Source organism: Phyllopteryx taeniolatus, chromosome 6 (assembly GCF_024500385.1).
Source record: "Phyllopteryx taeniolatus isolate TA_2022b chromosome 6, UOR_Ptae_1.2, whole genome shotgun sequence".
Taxonomy (NCBI): Eukaryota; Metazoa; Chordata; class Actinopteri; order Syngnathiformes; family Syngnathidae; genus Phyllopteryx; species Phyllopteryx taeniolatus.
In genome coordinates, this window is record NC_084507.1 from 17,218,788 (window position 1) to 17,239,139 (window position 20,352).

The window sequence follows — 20,352 nt, forward strand, 5'->3', positions numbered from 1 at the left end:
TCTGTTTCACAAACATCTTACTGTTAGGCAAGCAAACCGACTTAAACATGACCAGGCAATTAAAAGAAGCACTTCACATTCTAGTGGTACAAAACTACTGTATTTATTAGATGACACAAGCAAAGCTAAAAGCACTGCGAGTGCATAGAAGCTCGATTGACACGAGGCTAGGGTGCGAAACAAGAGACAGACGGACACAGATGTCAATAGAAGTTATTTTCTGTGTTTAACATGTCTGCCGGAGGCTGAAGTGCAGCAACGGCTCCCGTGTGCAATAAATAAACGGTGTTCGAGAGGACGTGAATCCACCTAGGAAATAAAAACTAGTGCTGGAACGCTTCCCTGTTAGTGCTGCTTACGTTCAGCTTTGAGAGCATTGTCGGTTCAATGTGAGATCATTAGCAGTTGTCTGTGTGAGTCATAGAAAGCCGTTTGTGCATTTATTTGATATCCTTGATATCCATGTACTAGTACACTCTTTGGTTTCACTAGTAGGACAATTCAGTACACTTACAAGTAATGCTTTTTTTTTTTTCCAATACTGCATGGCATTTCAGCACACTAGTAGGACAATTTTTGCAGACTAAAAGGCCAGGTTCATGTTAACTGCAGTAGTTGACATCTGCATTTTGCTAGTATGACTAGTGAAGTGCTAGATGTTAACTAGTCAGCTTGTGTAGTTTTGCCTCATTAATAAGTTGTCATCCTACTACTATGCCAAAATTGTCCTAGTAGTGTGAAGAAATAAATAAGGTTACTCCTAAGACAGTCATTCTACTAGTGCCTCTGAGGGGTTCTACTAGTTAGAGCTTTTTTTCCGTATCCTTGATATCCATCATAAGGTCCATGCACTAGTACGTTTTTTTGTTCTCACTAGTAGGACAACTTTGGCGTGAGGACAAAGAGCTATACAGAGAAATAAATACTTAAAACAGCTTTATGGAAAGCCATCCCTACCAGGAAGACAATTCAGTGCACTAGTAGAACGACCGTGTCTTACTCGTAAGTTTATTTTTATTTTACTGTATAACATGTCTGCACATTAGTAGGACAACTTTAACCCACTAGCACTACAACTACATGTTACTGGTGGACATTTTGTTGCTAGTGCATTACCTGTGCCTACTCATTAGGGCAACAGCAGTAGTGTTACTAGTATAGGACAGTAGTTTACTAGTAAGGTTTAATTTTCTACCTGTATGCCAAAAGTGGCACTAATAGAAACAAATGTCACTAGTAAGACACAGTCATTCTACTACTGCACCCTACTCATTCTACTAGAACAGTGAATTGTCTAACTCGTGATGAGAAAGAAGGCACTAGTACATGGTCCTTTAGGTGGATTTAAAATATCGACTAGATGCTCAAACGGCTTTCCATAGTGAGTGATCAGCGTACTTGTGAGCATGCACGTCGGTTTCAGTATTACGAACGCGTAAGAAGTAACAATGGTACCCTATTTGGGCTTGTATTAGGCCCGTGGGCCAACTTGTACGTTAGAATTCAGAACAGCCTTGACTGCTTTGTTGTAAAACTGATTTTAGGTAAACTGATAAAGAGATAAACATGTCATCAGTGGTAAAATAGTCCTATGCTCATCCTGTGGATCAGGAGTGTCTTGTCTGGTGTTTGTTTGTCTCTCTTCTAAGGTGTTACGTTTATTTTAATAGGGAGGAGTATGGGGGCGTCGGTAGGGACCGGAGTGGCTTTTAAACTCTGCAGGTGTGAATGGTGACAGTGTTCTTGCACTGCTGGCAGCGGACTGAGCAGCACCAGGAGAACTTGCAGGAGCAGCGCTGCACCACCTCGGCCCGGCCCGCTCTGTAGCCCGGCCCGCAGCACACCAGCTCGCAGCCGTCCGGTGCCAACCGAGAGGTTCCTGTAGGGGGTGCATTGGACAAAAAAAACCAGACAGATGTCAGATTATGATTGAAGATAATCTGGATTTTGTCTGCAGTGTTCCCCCGTAATATCACAGTTTGTCGTTTGCAACCCTGCTATATCACATTTCTTATGTGGAGAACAGTAAGAATGCGCCAGTACCGATATCACGTATACTTGCCTTATTTCAAGGTATCGGGTACTCGTGAAGGATGCCGATACCAGCCATCGATACTTAAAGCAAAAAAAATCTGACATTGAGTCCGTCTTGCTAGTAGTTGGTGCTACACTGGTGGGTTGACAAATTGATGAACCATCATGTGCGTCCGAAGCAAACGTCTTTGTTCACAATTATGTCATTGAGTTAATTTAAATGTTATGTATCGATTGTACTAGAGGTGTCCCTACTCGAGTGACTACTCGTACTGGTAACGGTCTTAATATAAGTGGTATTAAGCATTCTTAGTTTACAGCTAACTTTTGCGAAAGGAGAACCACAGTCACCAATGCACTTTTCAGCCATTTATTGAATCCCCGGAGAACAATACAACACATAGGCACAGTCGTGCAGAAGCTGCTGTCAGTCACAGCTCACAGCCAGACATTCACAGCAGACTCACGACATCACACAGCACTCCACCAGGCTCCGCCTCTTAAATGCATGTACATGTACACACACTATGTACAGTACTTTATATATATTTTTAATGCTTGAAATTAGTTTTTGTTTTGTTTTTGAATACATTTAAAATGCATTTAAATACACTATTTAATCAATTTAAATTTGTTTCAAGCATGTGATAGGGGTAACACTATAAAAAGTTGTCCGCTGATCTCTCTCTGGTCTCTATCGCGGATTTTCACCGATTGCGGGTGGGTCGTGTCACCCGCGATAAACGGGGGGTTCATTGTGTAGATCTGGGAAAAACTATCACCATTGCATCTCCTGCCTGCGGTCCCAGGGATACCGTTGTCAGGGTCAAGGTGGCAGAAATCTGGAGACGGTGCGAGGTACACCAAGTCTCTGGCAGCGGGGGGTTTCACCTGCAGGTCGCGAGGGAGCAGAGCGGTCCTGGATCCAATGCGAGTCAGGCGGACCTACAGGAGGACTCGACATCATTTCATGTAAAATCAACCAATACATTTCCCTTCACCTAGCAGATTTTCTTCAAGTTTTATTGAAAATGAAAGGAAATGATGATTGTTCTAAACCTATTAATTAGAGAGATACAGACTAACAAACTTTCAGCTAAATCAAAATATCTCTCGGCTTTAATATCTTTGAAAGTACATCACTTAGGAAGCTGATTTTGGTATCATGGTAACATTCTTTCATCGTCTTACAGAAATGTAACGAACTATTTGCTCAAATCTGAAAAAATTCTCAACTAATTTTCAAAACTAAGTAAAAATACAGTGGCTAATATAATAACCTTCATTAAAAAACTGCAATTTGTGTTTACTTGTGCTGTCTTTGACTAATATTGAAATTTGATGATGGGAAACATTGAAGTGTGACAAACATGCAACAAAAATAAGAAATCAGGAAGTGGGCAAACACTTTTTTCACACCATTGTATATATTAACTTTTTTCCTCAAAATAATATTGTGGATTCTTCAGGATGTGGAGAAGCGTTGTAAATATGATGGCACTCTAAAGGTTTCTAAGACAAGTAATTATGTAAAACATGTCAATTCATAAATTAGCAATCCTTGTACGATATCATCCAGTGACATACAGTGTACTCCCGTAATATTTGAGTTTCAGCATTCGCAAATTCACATATATTTATATTTTTGGGGGATCCTTTTGTACTTTGACGCCATCTTGTGGCATCTTGGTGCCAAGCAACTATTAACATGAGTTGAACTTAATTCAGACAAAAGTTGTTTGCTGCCATCTTGTGGCCAAGGAACTATGCTGAAGTGAGTTCAAACGCTTCATTTAGACAGAAGCTGCTTTTTTCTTGGTGCTAAAGAACTGTGTTGAAGTGAGTTGAGGAGCTTCAATTAAACACAAGTAATGATTTGCTGCCTTCTTGTATCCTGGTGCACAGGAACCATTTTGAAGTAAGTTGAGGGGCTTCAGATAGACAAAAATAACGATTCACTGCCTTCTTATGGCATCTTGGTGTGAAGGAACTTTGTTGATGTGAGTTTAGGGGCTTCATTTAAACAGAATGAGTGGCAGAATGAGATTCATTTAAAGAAAAGTAGAGCTTTGCGGCCATCTTGTGGCATCTACAAGCAATTATGAACCCTTTTAGGGGTGGCGGCAATTACTTGCGGGTATTTTATAAATCAGCTTGGTAAGTGTTGGAGTATAAATCACTTAAGGATGTTTTAAGTCGGGAGTTATATCTAATTAGCTGAAAGTTTGATAGTCTATAGCTCTCAAAGAGGTTTTGAACAAAAACGTTTTGTTTCCTGGTCTTCCTTCCATTTCCAACCCATCCCTCCATTTTCTGAGCCGCTTCTCCTCACAAGGGTCGCGGGCGTGCTGGAGCCTATCCCAGCTATCATCGGGCAGGAGGCGGGGTACACCCTGAACTGGTTGCCAGCCAATCGCAGGGCACATACAAACAAACAACCATTCGCACTCACATACACACGTACGGGCAATTTAGAGTTGTCAATTACCATTTCCAACCACACTGCAAAATTTGAAGAAAAATCAGAGAAGTGAATGAAAGTCTTTGGTTGATTTTGCCATACCTCTGTGGCTCCGTCAAAGCGCTCCTTGAGCACGATGCCGACGCGCCGGAATGGCGGCATGACTTTCCAGCAGGTTCTCAGCTCACAGGAGCCAGAAACGCCGTGACACTTGCACTCCACCTGCATGTTGTGAAGGATGGCCTGAGGACAGAAGCCATTGAAAATGATCTCAGAATCTCATAAGTGGTGGGAGATGAAAAAACGGGAGAGATGTCAACCAACCTTGCGACCGGCCTCGTTATTGTGAAGGTTCATCAGTGGTCGTCCAGCAGACAGCCCTCGGGCTCGTTCCGGTTCATCCACAAAGGTTTGTGAGAAGGCGACGCCGTAGGACAGGTTGTCACTGCAGCCAGACCACTGGAAACCTGAGGTTGACACAACGGACATTGAAACTTCAGTTGTTCACACAATTAACTCATTCATTGCCAGCCTTCCCAGTTAACATGGATATCTGACTTCTAAAGCCGTCAATGGCAGTGAATGTGTTTTGAGAAAAACTAATTTCCTGACCCACAAAGTTTTCTGCTATCCTATTAATGCTAGCATTTCTCCCCATACACCTCGGTGGATAGTGGGTAGCATGTCAGCCTCACAGTTCTGAGGTTTGTCGTGATCCGTTTTCAGCGTAGTTTCACTCTGGTCTGGCTACATTGCATTAAAATTCATATTTTCCTTTACAAACCTGCAACCTTGCTGCTGGACTGTGGCACTTTCGAGTGGCAGTACTGTGCTTACATGTCCTATGTGAGTCACGGCGCATTTGCCCTCATGCGGCAATTTTCCACGTAATAGAATCCATGCTCACCCTCGGGGCTCACCCCTCTGACCTTCCTGTCACAGCCACACCTCTCCAGCTCCCCGCGTGTGCACGCCCGGGTCACGGCCACCGCCACCGCTGCTGAGGACAGAGCGTGCACAAAGGCTGCCTCGCGGGTGCCTGTTTAAATCAAACAAACCATCAAACAAAACACATTCTGGAAATTTGGAATTTTCAAGTGCAAAATGGAGGTGATTATCGGTGGACACACCTTGGTTCATGACTCTGCCAAATACATTGATCCCTCGGGGGGTAGTGGAACAGTTCCAGCGGCGGTTCCGGAATTGGTGCTGACACTGGATTGGATGTGTAAATGTTATTCCAATTCATTTCATTGGGTACATGCACAATCCCACAAGAGTCAATTCAACAACACCAAAAAGCTTCCTTTACGAAGATGATACTGCTCAATTTTGATTGACACTGCCATAAAAGCAATGTTAGGTTCATTGAAGACTAAACTGTCTATAGGTGTTAAAGTGAGTGTAAATGTTTGTATTTATTTATTTTGGTCTATATGTGCCCTGTAATTGGCTGGCGACCAGTTCAAGCCCAGGTGTACTCTTGCCCAAAGTTAGCTGAGATCGGCTTCAGTTCAATGAGGAAAACTGCTACAGAAAATGTGTAGGGTATATGAAATTTGAATACACAGTATCTCACAAAATTGAGTACACTCCTCACATTTTTGTAAATACAGTCTTCCAGCTAAACCAGCTATATATTCAGTGCATTGGGGAATTATTTTTCATACTGTGTATCGCGCATAATTCGCCATATTTTGAGTGTGAGTGTGACTGATATTTTTGTTGCTAAAATAAACGCTTCCTTGTCTAAAACATTAAAACTGTAAAAAAACAAACAAACAAAAAACCCATTAAAACACAATGAGTTGCTCTCCAATAGTGTAAATCAAAAGTTATCATTATTATCTTTGTAAGGGCACAGTATAATACAGCTCTTCTAATGGCTCGTTAAATTATAGTTGCTTCCATTTTATGACAGCAAGAAGTGTCCTTCATGTTTTATGGATCTAAAATATGAGCAACACTTCTCAATGTCGCCTAAATTTCATTCAATCGACAAGTCGCAGCGTCCTGAATGTCAAATGAAACGAATCTGGGAGCGTTTATTGCTGAGGTGTTGTAGTAAAGGGCACCACCGTGAACAAGTGGTTAGCACATCTCACAGTTGTCATCTTGTGTTGTTTTTCTGCAGATACCTACTGCGGCTTCCTCCCGCTCCCATTCCCAAAAACATGCTTTTTAGTTTCACTGAAGACTCTAAATTGTCCTTAAGTGGGAATATGAGTGTAAATGTTTGTTTGGCAACTGGCTGGCAACCAGTCTAGGGTGTAGACCGCTTCTTGCGCAAAGTCAGCTGGGATAGGCCCCAGCTCACCTGCAACTAATGAGGACAAGCCCTATAGAATATGGATGGATGTTGTAGTAAATCGCATCCTACCTCCTCTATGACCATCTCGGCAGCCTTGCGTACGGACTCCATGACCTCCCCCCGTGCCCTGCACACCCCCACCTGCCCCGGGGTCAGCCCCCTCAGCCGCGCACATGGGGCATCACCGGACACGGGCCTGGAGCGAGGCAGCCTCGCCAGGGAGCTGTGGACACAGGGAAGTGGGTGGTTCACACAGTTTAGCAATGGTATACTACTTTATAATAATTTATTGCTGTACATAATTAGATTTCTCATATAACTACTTTATTTGAGTGTTTATTTTTATGATGACTTTTTACTTTTACTCCCTAACACTTGAAAGCAGATAACTGTGCTTTCCATTCCTTACTTTGTCAAAATAGCCCCGTTACTTTTATCAAACTTCACGGATGATGACACAATGTAAAAAAGACGTAACTAGAGAGAGGTAAAGTCAACTATGGTTGAGCTCTTCATAGAGACCAAATTGGCACAGTAGCGACAAGGGGAATGTGAACCAGGGAACACTGGCAACAAAAGACGTAACTTTCTGAGAAACAACGTTCCCCATTCATGGCGTAATTTAACGGAATTGTTTGATGTTACTGTATCTGATTGAATTGTTTGATGTTTTCTGCTCAAAGACTTTTTCATGGAGAATGCGTTGTCTTCTGCCAGCCTAAAAACACGAGGTTCTGGATGTTCGAAAAATGATCTGCCTTATCTGAACATACATGTAAGGTGTATTTTTTCATTTGATAATGTAGCATTTTTTTTGGTTCATCAGTTAACATTAGCAAAGCTATGGGAACACGTTTTATGTTATCAAAATGGGTATTGTAGATAATTGACATTACTTTTTGCTTTTGTACATATCCGAGTTTGCACTTTGTTACAATTAATTAAAGTCCCTATAAAGTGAAATAAATGTCTTATAAATTTGACACACCACATAGAAGATTCCAATGAAGTTGGGATGCTTGTGAAAAACGTAAATAAAAACACAATACGATGATTGGCAAATCCTTTTCAACCAATATTCAATTGACTCCACTAAACTAAAGACGAGATATTTAATGTTTAAACTGTTAAACCTTTGTTATTGTTTCAAATTTTCACTCGTTTCAAATTTAATGCCTGCAACACGTTCCAAAAAAGCTGGGAGAAGGGGATATTTACCACTGTGTTACATCACCTTTCCTTTTAACAACACTCAATCAGCATTTGGGAAATGAGGACACTAATTGTTGAAGCTTTTTAGGTGGAAATCTTTCCCATTCTTGCTTGATGTCCAACTTCCGTTGCTCAATAGTCTGGGGTCTCCGTTGACAGATTTTGCACTTCATAATGCACCACATGTTTTCAGTGGGAGACAGGTCTGGACTGCTGGCAGGCCAGTCTAGTACTCACACTGTTTTACTATAGAGCCACGCTGTTGTAACACGTGCACAATATGGCTTGGCATTGTCTTGCTGAAATAAGAAGGGACATCCCTGGAAAAGATGTTGCTTGGATGGTAGCATATGTTGCTCCAAAACCTGTATGTACGATTCAGCATTAATGGAGCCTTCACAGATGCGCAAGTTACCCATGCCAGGGGCACTGACACAACCCCATATAATCACAGATGCTGGCTTTTGAACTTTGCGCTGATAACAATGCGGATGGTTGTTTCCCTCTTTTGCCCGGAGGACACGACGTCCATGATTTCCCAAAACAATTAGAAATTTGGACTCATCAGACCACAGTACACTTTTTCACTTAGCTTCAGTCCACCTAGATGAGCTCAGGCCCAGAGAAACTGCCAGGCATTTCTGGTTGTTGTTGATATATGGCTTTCAATTTGCATGGTAGAGTTTTAACTTGCATTTGTAGATGTAGCGGTTAATTGTATTAACTGACAATGGTTTTCTGAAGTGTTGCTGAGCCCACGTCGCCATATCCTTTACACAATGACGCCGGTTTTGAATGCAATACTGCTGGAGGGATCGAAGGTCATGGGCATTTAATGTTGGTTTTTGGCGTTGCCGCTTACATGCAGACATTTCTCCAGATTCTCTGAATCTTTTGATGATATTATGAGGCATAGATGATGAAATCCTTAAATTCCTTGCAATTGTACGTTGAGAAACGTTCTTAAACTGTTGGACTATTTGCTCACGCACTTGTTCACAAAGTGATGAACCTCGCCCCATTCTTGCTTGTGAACAAGTGAGTATTTCAGGGATGCTCCTTTTATACCCAATCATGTTACTCAGGTGTTTCCAATTAACCTGTTCACCAATGGTATGTTTCAAACAGGTGTTTTTTAATTAAAAAAAACTTTTTTAAAATTTTTTTTTTTTTTTTTTGAGCATTCCTCAACTTTCCCAGTCTTTTGTTGCCCCTGTTCTAACTTTTTGGGAACATGTTGTAAGCATCCAATTCAAAATGAGAGAATATTTGCAACAACAAAAAAACTAATTCATTAAATATCTGGTCTTTGTAGAGTATTCAATTGAATATAGGTAAAAAAGGATTTGCAATTGTATTCTGTTTTTATTTATGTTTGACACAACATCCCAACTTCATTGGAATTGGGGTTTGTAAAACGAGGCCTCAAAATCGTGAAAAATCAAGCCATTGTCTCCCCTCTCAAAAGCTGTGGCCGTGTCAGCTGAATATGTGAAACCATGCCCTGCTGAAACCTGGATGCTACTTTGTCTAGCATCTTTCTTATGCCAACACATCCTACATCCTGCAAAAATATATCTGCTTAAAGGCTCCAGTGGCTGGAATATTTCCACACCGCGACAAGAGGTGCTAGCCACCAGCTAACTCATGAGCCAGGCCGGCGGACTGGCTCGTATGCGGTGTCACCTCCTTGCTTGGGAATTTAAATACAAACCGAGCTTTTCTGTAAATTGTGGCATCCAGGGAAGACTTTCTCAGGCTAAAGGCTGTAGTGGTAGAAATGGGCCTAATTAAGCAACTTCCAATTGCGCCTTATAACAGATGATGCTAACGACGACACTCAAGTTCTTATATAGTGCGGGAGAGGCAACTTATGCCGGACGCTCAAGTGGGTCACTGGGTGACCGTTTTAGCCACACCCCAAAAATTAGGAAAACTGAAATTAAGTGAAACATACTCTGCAATTCAGTACTACGTAGTTCTCAGTCTTGTTTTCAGCATTCTATCTTCTGCATGTGTAATGTATTTAGAAACAAATCTGAATTGACTTTACAGGGTCTTTAAGTAAAGGTATTAAAGCAGTACTTCTAGTTTTACCAGAGTCTTCTGTACTTCTACTTAAGCTCAGAGTCCGAGTACTTTTGCCACCTTTGACGTACAGCGGGATTTAAGGGGTCACAAAGGGGGGCATAACTCAGGAGCACAAGAACTCAGGGAGGGCGCTTAAAGAACGACGAGGTAACAAGTCGTCGCGCTTTTAGTGGGAGACGGAAATGAGGGGACAAGCAGAGTAAAGAAGACGGAGAAGCCCCAGTGACGGCAAAGAGAAAGAAAAGCGAAAGGTCACCGGCGGGGAGACAAAGAAAAAAGCGGGGAGCCGCTGAAAGGGATTGGGAGACATGTCACCATCTTTTAAATCTTATAGCATGACAAACAAACTCCCCTCTTCGTGCGTCGGACTTACAGCCAGTTGGTTGCCATGGTGGGCTGGGTCGCCCATAGCAACAGGAGGAGGAGTGGTGCCGTGAGATTGACAGTGGAGACGCTTGGCATCAGACTGTCCGGCCGTCGTTCCGTCTGCGTTCGTCAGGTCAGGCGGGGTCTCTGGACAGCACCTCTGTCCGTCCGTCCCTCAGTCCGTCTGCTCTATGTTCCTGCTCCTGAACCTGGGGTTGATCCCCTCATAGCTGTTGGGAAGTTTACAGGTCAAAAACTGGAGGGGAAAGTTGGTCCTGGCTAACCTCTATGAAATGTTTACTTTTCAATTAACCAAAGACTGGATTTAAGTGCAGACTGGTCGCCAGGGCTTTTGAAAGGGAACTGAGCCCAAGCAAAAAAGTCAGCTAGACCAGTGTGCCCTGAGGCAACATCAGGAAATCATACAGTTTCACTCAATTGGCGAGAAAATTATGTATCTCTGTTCCTCTATCTGTGCCAGTGACATACTGTATAGTGACCGGCAGACTTGTGTATCCACTTTTTGTGACATTTTTGTTTGGTGGTCTCAATGAAGGCTGGGGACCACTGACTGCACTACACTACCAATCGCCCTAATGTGATTGGGAAAGATGCTGCCCTTTGGCCAGTCGTGTTTATTACCTCAGCCAGGGAAGTTATATTGTCAAATCTGTTCATGAATGAGATTATACAAAAGCAATGCAATATAGTGCAAGGAAAGTTGATGTGTTTTCATTTTACTGACATCACTGTGGAGTCTCGGAATGGATACAATAGGAAGACTTTACAAACAAAGTGGCCAAAATATATAATCTAACACAAAAAAACCTCAAGTTTTTCTATTATTTCAAAAATATATTTTAGAAATTATTTTTAAAATGACAATATATTTTGTTTTTGAAGAATTTTCATCTGAAAACAATTTTTTTGCAAATAACAAATAATAATTTTTGAATAATTTTCCATTAAATATTTTTTTAAATAACTTTTTACAGTAATATTTGATCTTACCAGTCCATAGTGGTGCTGTTTTTTCATCACTTTAAAAACATTTTAAATATATATATATATATATATATATATATATATATATATATAATAAAATGACCATAATCTTTTATTTTTAAAGAATTTTCTGCTAGAAACGTACTTTTTTTAAAATAATATTTTTCGAGTAATATTTTATCAGGCCCCCTCAAAAACAAAAGTAAAAATGATGATCATGTTTTTGTTTTGCAGTTTAAAAACATTCTTATTTGTAAAAAAAAAAAAAAAAAAAAAAAAAGAATAAAAATGAAGAATTTTCTGCTAAAAACGTACTTTAAATTATTTTTTAAATATTTTATGAGTAATATTTTATCTTATCAGCCCCCCCCCCAAAAAAAACAAGAGTAAAAGTGATGTTTTATTTTTGAAGCATTTTTCCCACTGAACATTTTTTTTTTTTTTTAAATAACCTTTTAGAGTAAAGGTTTGGGCTTACCAGTCCATAGTACTTTTCTAGTGTTTAGTGTATAGTTTTTCTATTATTGTTAATAAAGAGTTAAATGATCATATCTTCTATTTTTGAAGAATTTTCTGCTGTGAGCTGTAAAAACGAACCAAAATAAATAGGGTAATATTTGATCCATAGTGCTGTTTTTCTCTTATTGAAAAGAAGAATACAATGATACTATTTTCAATTTTTAGGATTTTCCTTCTGTAAACTACAAAAAAGAGGGTAATATATGATCTTACCAGTCCGTATTGCTGTGGTATCCAGTTTAATATTTGCAGATCAAACTGAAATTTAATCCAAGTTGTTTGAAACAAATATTTCGTCTCTCAGTTTCCACTACTGTGTTGACTGCGAAGCATGCTCGTGTGGATGTTTTCCAGAAAACAAGTCCACGTGTTGACTTTAATTGGAACAAAATGACTAGTCCTCCGTTGAAAATAGATGAGTTTTCACGTTTTCGGAAGCATCGATCAAGAATCAGTTTTGAGCACTGTGTCAGCAGGTTCCATTGTGCGTGCGGGGGTGAGGAGAACAAATTCCAGGTTGTAAGCGATGAGAACGAGCCAGTGATGGGTTATAAAGAGGCAGCCAGGCTGAGGGTGGGAGCGAGGACGGGCGTGATCAAGGGTGTGGAGGGATGCACGCTAAAGGCGTAGGAAGGGGGAGGATGGTGATGTACTGCGCAGGTGTCAGCAGTGTATAAATGCTCTTTATTGGTACTTCATTGGCGAATCATGCAAATATACGCATCAGGTGAATGGAAGTGATTTGTTTACCTGTGGATGTAATGTAAAGCCTTTCTCCTCAAACATGTTGTCAAAATACTGTACTGTGCTCTACCCCAAAACATAAAATCAAATAATTTTAAAATTTGAAAGCAAGAAAAATAATTTGAAAAAAATGACAATTTTCTGCTGAAAGATGTAAAAAAATAACTTATCCATTTTCATATGATTAAAAAACCTTTTTAATTGAAAAATGACAAAGAATTGCTACAGTAGCTTCTATTTTGTTTTGTAAAATAGTGTTTTAGAGTAATATTTGATCTTACCAGTCCTTAGTGTTGTTTTTTTTATTATAAAAAAATAATAATAACCTAAAAAAAGAATAAGAGTGAAAATTATGGTAAATGGAGTGCACCTACATATCGCTTTATGGTGTCCAAAGGGCTTTACAAAGCCTCACCTTCATAAACCAATGAGCGGCTGCTGCCATGCGGGCGCTGCCAGGCCCACTGCGAGCAAATTAGGTTTTAGTGTCTTGCCCAAGGACACTTTGACAGTGGACAGTCTGAGGCAAGAGTCAAACCGGCAACTCTTCAGTCACTTGACAACCTGCTCTACCAACTGAGCCGCAGCTGCCCCAATTACAATAATATCTTCTATTTTGGAGGCTTTTTTTTTACATTTTAGAGTAATCTTTAATATTATCAGTCCATAGTGCTGTTTATCTATTACTTTTAAAACAAGAATTAAAAACTAATAAAATCTTGTTTTTGAAGAATGTTCTGCTGTTTTTTTAAAATAATTTTCGATTTTATATTAGATTTTTTAGATATTTCATTTTCTATTATTTTTTTTAAAAAAAACTTTTAATTGTAAGAAGAACAAAATGACTAACAATTATAACAGTACCTTGAATTTTGTAAGAATCTTCCACTGACATATTCTTCAAGTCCAAGTTTACTCACATAGAATACAGTGATAATAAAGTCAATGCAGTATTTCAAAACAATGACACAGCACTTGTGCATCCTATATATACAGCACATGCATGTGAAAGCGCGCCTTACCAAATGTTTAATTTTCCCAAACTTTGTTGCTCTTTTTACGAGTTTCCCTACTTCTTCCCCACCTTCCCACCTCACTATGCCCCCACTCACATGCACACATATACACATTTGCCCTCGGTCTCTCCCCATATTGTCTTGGAAGAAGGGGTGACATTTAGACAAGGGGAGGAAAACACAGTGCTGACAAATATTGGAACTGAGGCAAATAAATCACGCGAGGTAGGAGGGAAAAGAGGGCACAGGGACACAGGCAGGCGGCGTATGGGACATGGCTCCATTTACATTGGCCAGAGGAAAAAGGTCGTAAAGCAACGGTTGACAACGCTGAAAGAAAATGCGTCAATTTATCTATATAGTGTCAAAATAATTTGTTGTTGCAGGCCACTGAGGAACCAGCAAACAGGCTGTGATTTATTCTTAGTGATTTAAAATGTCCTTTCAACTTTTCTTTTTTATTTTTGGGGTGATAATTTTTGGGGTGATAATTTCCCTTCTTTTGTCCTCAATTATGCAGCTAAGACAATACTGGAAGACTAGAACTAACCCCAGAATATCATAATATCACATTTCTATATAATCCTTATACTGAATCCATTTCAATGGTGCAAAAGTAAAGTAAATTTATCCAATTTTTCCAATCTCACTCCTAACATTTAGAATGTTAAGAGCTAAGAGCTTGTGAGCATGTGTGAAGTACCTGAATAATGTAAAGTTAAGCAAATTTGTTAAATAAGCAGGTAGCCAAAGAGGTCCCGTCAACTTTCTGGTACACAAGACAGTGATCGGTCATAAACCCATCACCACCGATAAATCTAATAGCAGCATTATAACTATCAAGTGCTTTTAATGTAGAGGGGGAGCGTGCATATACAGTAAGTCACATCTCCACAGTCAAAAACTGATACTGTACAAATGTAGCTCTTACTATCTGCCTCCTACAGTGCTGAGGAAGACAAGATTTTTTTCTGTAAACGATTGCCAATAACAGAGGGGGAGATTGAGTAGATGACTGCATCTTTCAAATGAAGATCCATCCATCCATTTTCTGAGCCGCTTCTCCTCACAAGGGTCGCGGGCGTGCTGGAGCCTATCCCAGCTATCATCGGGCAGGAGGCGGGGTACACCCTGAACTAGTTGACAGCCAATCGCAGGGCACATAGAAACAAACAACCATTCACACTCACATTCACAATTGGGCAATTTAGAGTCTTCAATGAACCTACCATGCATGTTTTTGAGATGTGGGAGGAAACCGGAGTGCCTGGAGAAAACCCACGCAGGCACGGGGAGAACATGCAAACTCCACACAGGCGGGGCCGGGGATTGAACCCCAGTCCTCAGAACTGTGAGGCAGACGCTGTAACCAGTCGGTCACCGTGCCGCCTCAAATGAAGATGAATTACATAATTTTTCATGTATAGTACGCTCTCGAGTATAATGTGCACCTCCAAAATCGACCCCAAAAATCTGGAAAACCCTTCTACCCATGTATAATGTGTTCCATCAATTTGCTGCTATCCATATGCTTAAATTTTTTTTGTACTTTCTGTATTTTATTAGGTTTTTCAAAGAAATATTCTGTTCTGTGTGCAAGCGCTGACATTTATTTTTTTCATCTCCCGTGTTGCGACAGTCGACGCGTGATGTAAAAAAGCTTAATGTTGACGTTAAGCCGTTTCCTCGCCATAGACTTTCACTAGAGACCTTCAAAAAAGTTAAACGTTGCTTAACATCACAAAACTGTGACTAATTGTCACCCAAAAAATTGCGAACATCTCTAATTATGCCCACTTCAATCTCTGAATATATCAGAACGAAATCGCAAATATTTTGGATTTCATGGATTTTATTTTAATATGGGCCTGCGATGAGGTCATGATTCTGGGAGAGCGTGTGTAATATCATTGTAAGCATGTGTAATATCATTCGCAACCTTTGTGGTAGCTGAAACAGTACTATGCCTAGGTTCTAAAACCAGACTGGGAAATGTTTTTCTTCTCGTTCTATATAATTCACACCTTGCCCTGAAAATAACTTATTAGTAAGACTTTATTGTTTTGTGCTGTACTTATTTTTTACATGTATTTTTTACTAGGGTTGGGTATAATCATGGATTAATCATATGTTGAAACAATAGAGACAAAATTTAATGGACTATTTGGCTACATCGCTTATTATCATCTTTGGTGGCTTTGTGGTGACATCTTGTGTTAAAAAAGACATTAAAAGCTGCAGATTCCACTCTAATACAGCACTCGCATGAACACAGATTCCGATTCCGATTGAAACAACTTGATTGATCCCAGTGCAGGCAATTCATTTGCAGCTTCCAGGTCTGTACGCACAATGAGCCTCAACGAACAATAATACAAGGTCATAGAAGACATTATAAATGGGTTATGGGACAGGTTGCAATCTGCTATGTATGTGGAATGTCACCTGACCAATGCGGAAAACGGGATAACAGAATTCCTCCGATTGGTACATGAACAAACATAACTAGGATTGATGACATGATTTTTTTTTTTTTGCTAGAATTTAGGTTATTTTTAACGGCTGGTGTCTTTGGACAAAAGTTAAATACATGTATTCTATATATATAATTTATACAAATATGATATGATATACAGTAAGTAAAAACGAACGAAGCCTAAACATCGCTTATTATCATCTTTGGTGGCTCTATGGTGACGTCTTAAAAAAAGACATTGTAGATTTTAAGTTACCACAGGTGCTATGTCACAGTCCCCTTGCTGTACTTTTACCCGTTTTGCCGAATGCGGAAGTAAATTGCCCATATACAGGATTAATAAATACAAATCTTGAGCAGTTCAATTTATCTAATAACATCACAAAAACATAACTAATTGAAATAAAATACATCACACTCACAAAAGATGCTGATTATAAATCTACTAAGGTGCGCAAATCATTACAGAAGTGTTATTTATGCTTGTCGAAGTTGGCTGTAACAAGTCTTGCTCCAACCTTCCCTAGTAATTCTCTTCTCCCATCAATATTTTGTTAATTTTGACAGAGGCAGTTTAAATCCCATGATTTTATCGATTTATCAAGTGTGGACTTTTTTTTTTTCTTTCCCTGACACGCCAACAAAGCGAAAACGGCTCTGAGCTACACCCTTGTCCCACCTTGACAGGCCTTATTTATGACTTGGAGGGGCTCAGGGCTCATTTGTTGAATCAGTCGGTGCGCCGCTGCCATCAAGCATTTACAGACGTCGCCACACTGGTCCTCACATCGGCGGCCCATCACCGCGAACCCCGTGACACCCACTTCCTGCATAAATCCTCCTCCTCTCCTCCTGCTGGTAGCTACCACGACAGAGCTCTTAATGCCCCCAACCCCCTTGCCTCCTTTTTTCCACTCTCCTCATGTCATATTCCTCCTTTGTGTCCCCCCTCCCCTCGTTCTCCCAGTGACGTCTTCTTCCGCAGTCGCCCACAGCAACGCCATGGTGATGAGCGGCCCGCTGTCACGTCCGGCGCCTCTGTTATGCTAGTCCCCTTCCTTCACCCTCCTCTCGTAAATAACTTGCCCCCTCTCTCTTTTTCTTTTTAAAATCTTTATCACTCCCCCACATTTGTAGACATTTTATCATGAGGTGCTGATTGATTGTAGCTGGACTGCAAGGCCTAAAGAGTATATGGACGATGCCATTGGAGCATTTATTCCATTTCCTTGATATCCATCTTAATGTCCATGTACTAGGACTCTTTGTCCACACTGGTAAAAAAATGCAGCACGCTAGTAGAATTAACAGAGCGCACTAGTGCAGTGATGGTGTCTTGTAATGTTTTTTCCACTACTGTAGGACATTTCTGCATACTTGTAGGACAATTGCATGTTACTAGTGAGGTAAACCTACTAGTGGGGATTTTAGTGCTATTAGTGTGTTACTTGCAAATTTACCCATTGAGGGACTAATAAAGGTTAGCCAGTAGGGTCCAGCAGGCTACTAGTATGTGTCATGCAACATGCCAAATAGTTGGGCCTAGTGCTGTTACTAGTGATGCACTGTAGTTTACTAGTGAGGTTTACAGTAATTGCGTACGAGAAGGCCAAAACACGTACCTTGAAGTAGTTTAGGCCATACCTGATAGACAGAAGTTTTAGTGTCCATATTGGGGCTACTGTGTCCTCCACGATTCCCCTTAGATGCGGAGTGCCCCAAGGCTCCATTCTTGGGCTTCTCCTCTTTTCCCTCTATGTCCTTTCACTTAGGGCCATCCTCCGAAAGCACGGCATCTCTTTTAATTTCTATGCTGATGATGGCTAAATGTACAGTACATGCCACTGAAACAAGAAAATGCATTGCTCCAAAATAACATGAGAAAGTGTTAATGTATATTTAATATTATTCTAAGTCAGTGTAACATTATAAACAGTTTGCATATTAACACTGTGCTTAAATGCAGGAAAATAAAAAAAACTGTCCTTAAATAATTATTTAATTTAGCTGTGATGCACATAAACAAACAGGTTTTAAAGATTAAATGCAAATGTACCTAAAAACTGAACTCAAAAGTTAAATATTACTGAACTGTACTTAGACAGTGATTCTTTCGCATACCACACTTTGAGTATCACTGGTATAGTGGCTAGGGAGTGATTCTGAACAAGGTCCGAGAATCCCAACATTTTGCATCTTCCTGTTAATAAAAGAAAATATTTAATTCAATTGAGTAAACCAACAAACATTAAATAAAAGGCAGTCAGCAGTCCACAGTGACCTAAGGGCACAATAAAATTACACCAGATCCTCCAATTGCCAGGTAGCCTGACCATTGAGGGCTGTGTCAGTGACTGTTAAGATGATAATAATTATTTTAAAATAAAATAATAGCCCCTTTCATTTCCTCCTTCTCCACGTTACCTTCACCTGCTACCTACGCATCCTAAGATCACTGCGTCGTGCGTGAGCGCGCTCACGCCAACAAAGAGTCACACGCGCTTGGCGGTGTATGAATATTATGGGATGGCGGCCGTGTTGTTAGGCAGGGAGAAGTGCACAGTGGTGGCAGGGAGGAGGGCCGTGGGGTTGTGCGTGAGATGTGGAAGGAAGGCTGAGATGCCAGGAGGAGGCGGATGGGGAGTCGCATGCGGCCTTTGTTGCTATGCGATGTGCATCTACTGTACTGTATGACGGGAGGCCATTCTAGTGGTGCGAGGCCCTTTTTGGCGCCTCTCTCGTATCATTTCCACACAATACCCGCTGATAACGCCATCATGATTATGACTATCAAACACAATTACAGTACACTTCTGTAACTCCATTTATTCATATATCAAATCAGTTTCCTCCATTGGAATGAATTGAAATGCCATTTGTTCCAGCCGCCAAAAAAAACACCACCATTTTTTTTTTACATCATTCACAAAAAATAGCACTGTATTGTATAAAATCATTATCATTATAACATATATATAACATAATAAAAGAGAATGTAAAGAAATAAATTGGTTTTAGAAAGTTTAAATGCTGGATTTATTGTAGCATTTGTGTTGGATGAGTGCGTTTAAGAGGTGTGGCCTAGTGAGTGACATCAGGAGCTGGAGTCACATTGGCCAAATGCAAATAAATTGACTGACTATATACTGTTTTAGGGCTGTCAATCGATTCATTATTTTAATCAGCTTAATCACAATTTTGAAGTTTGAGTAATCGTGATTGGTGATTGATCAGGTGCCAAATATACCACACATAATACCACATTTTCCTTTTAGATGGTATTTTAAACTTGTGCTTCCATGAAAAAAGAGTGCTGCACTATATGCAAATTACTTTAGTTTTATTGAAAGTCTGATCAGGGTGATTTTGAAGCAAATTTGCTGCTGAGCACACCAGTCTGAAACAAAAGTTCAGAATTCCAGCTTTTATTTCATGGTATGTACATCTAGATGTATTAAACAAATCAAGACAGAGCACCTTTCGTTTGAAGCCACCCACTTTTCAAGTGAGCAAAAGTATTGGAACAAACGTTCTTAAATTAACCAAAAGTGTGTAACATTTCATATTTGGTGGCATAACCCTTACTTGCAATAACTACATCAAGCCTGCGACCCATTGACAGGACTTCAGGAGCTAAAATGCATGCGCTATTGGGTTAAGGTCCGGTGATTGACTTGGCCAGTCGAAGACCTTCCATTTTCCCCCCCGATGAAGTCCTTTGTTGTGTTGGCAGTGTGTTTTGGGTCATTGTCTTGTTGCATGATGAAGCTTCTCCCGATTAGTTTGAATGCATTTTTCTGTAAATTGCCAGACAAAATGGTTTTGTAGACTTCAGAATTCATTCTGCTGCTATCATCATGAGTTACATCATCAATAAAGACTAGTGAGCCTGTTCCGGAAGCAGCCATGCAAGCCCAAGCCATGACATTACCTCTGCCATGCTTCACAAATTAGCTTGTGTGTCTTGGATCATAAGATCCTTTCTTTCTCCATACCATCACTTTGGTAGGGGTTAATCTTGGTCTCATCAGTCCAAAACTTTTGCCTTCCGATTCTTTTTGTCGATGAGTGGTTTGCATCTTGTAGTATGGCCTGTATATTTCTGTCTTCTTTGAAC

The 20,352-nt window shown here is 40.3% G+C and overlaps 1 protein-coding gene across 2 annotated transcripts; it reads right to left on the reverse strand.

Annotated features, from left to right (window-relative positions):
* Positions 1–12,500, reverse strand: wnt4b (wingless-type MMTV integration site family, member 4b). 2 transcript variants are annotated; one of them, XM_061776587.1, is made up of 9 exons: positions 12,213–12,500; positions 10,483–10,705; positions 6,876–7,029; positions 5,626–5,710; positions 5,403–5,534; positions 4,820–4,962; positions 4,598–4,738; positions 2,817–2,925; positions 1–1,879 (listed from the first exon to the last, which is right to left on the reverse strand). In XM_061776587.1, the coding sequence occupies exons 2-9, from the start codon at positions 10,569–10,571 to the stop codon at positions 1,710–1,712; spliced, it is 1,023 nt and encodes a 340-aa protein (XP_061632571.1). In that variant the 5' UTR covers positions 10,572–10,705; positions 12,213–12,500; the 3' UTR covers positions 1–1,709. The 2 variants fall into 2 exon arrangements, with proteins under 2 accessions (XP_061632571.1, XP_061632570.1); XM_061776586.1 differs by having other exon boundaries at positions 2,817–2,979.
* Between the last annotated feature and the right edge of the window lie 7,852 nt (positions 12,501–20,352).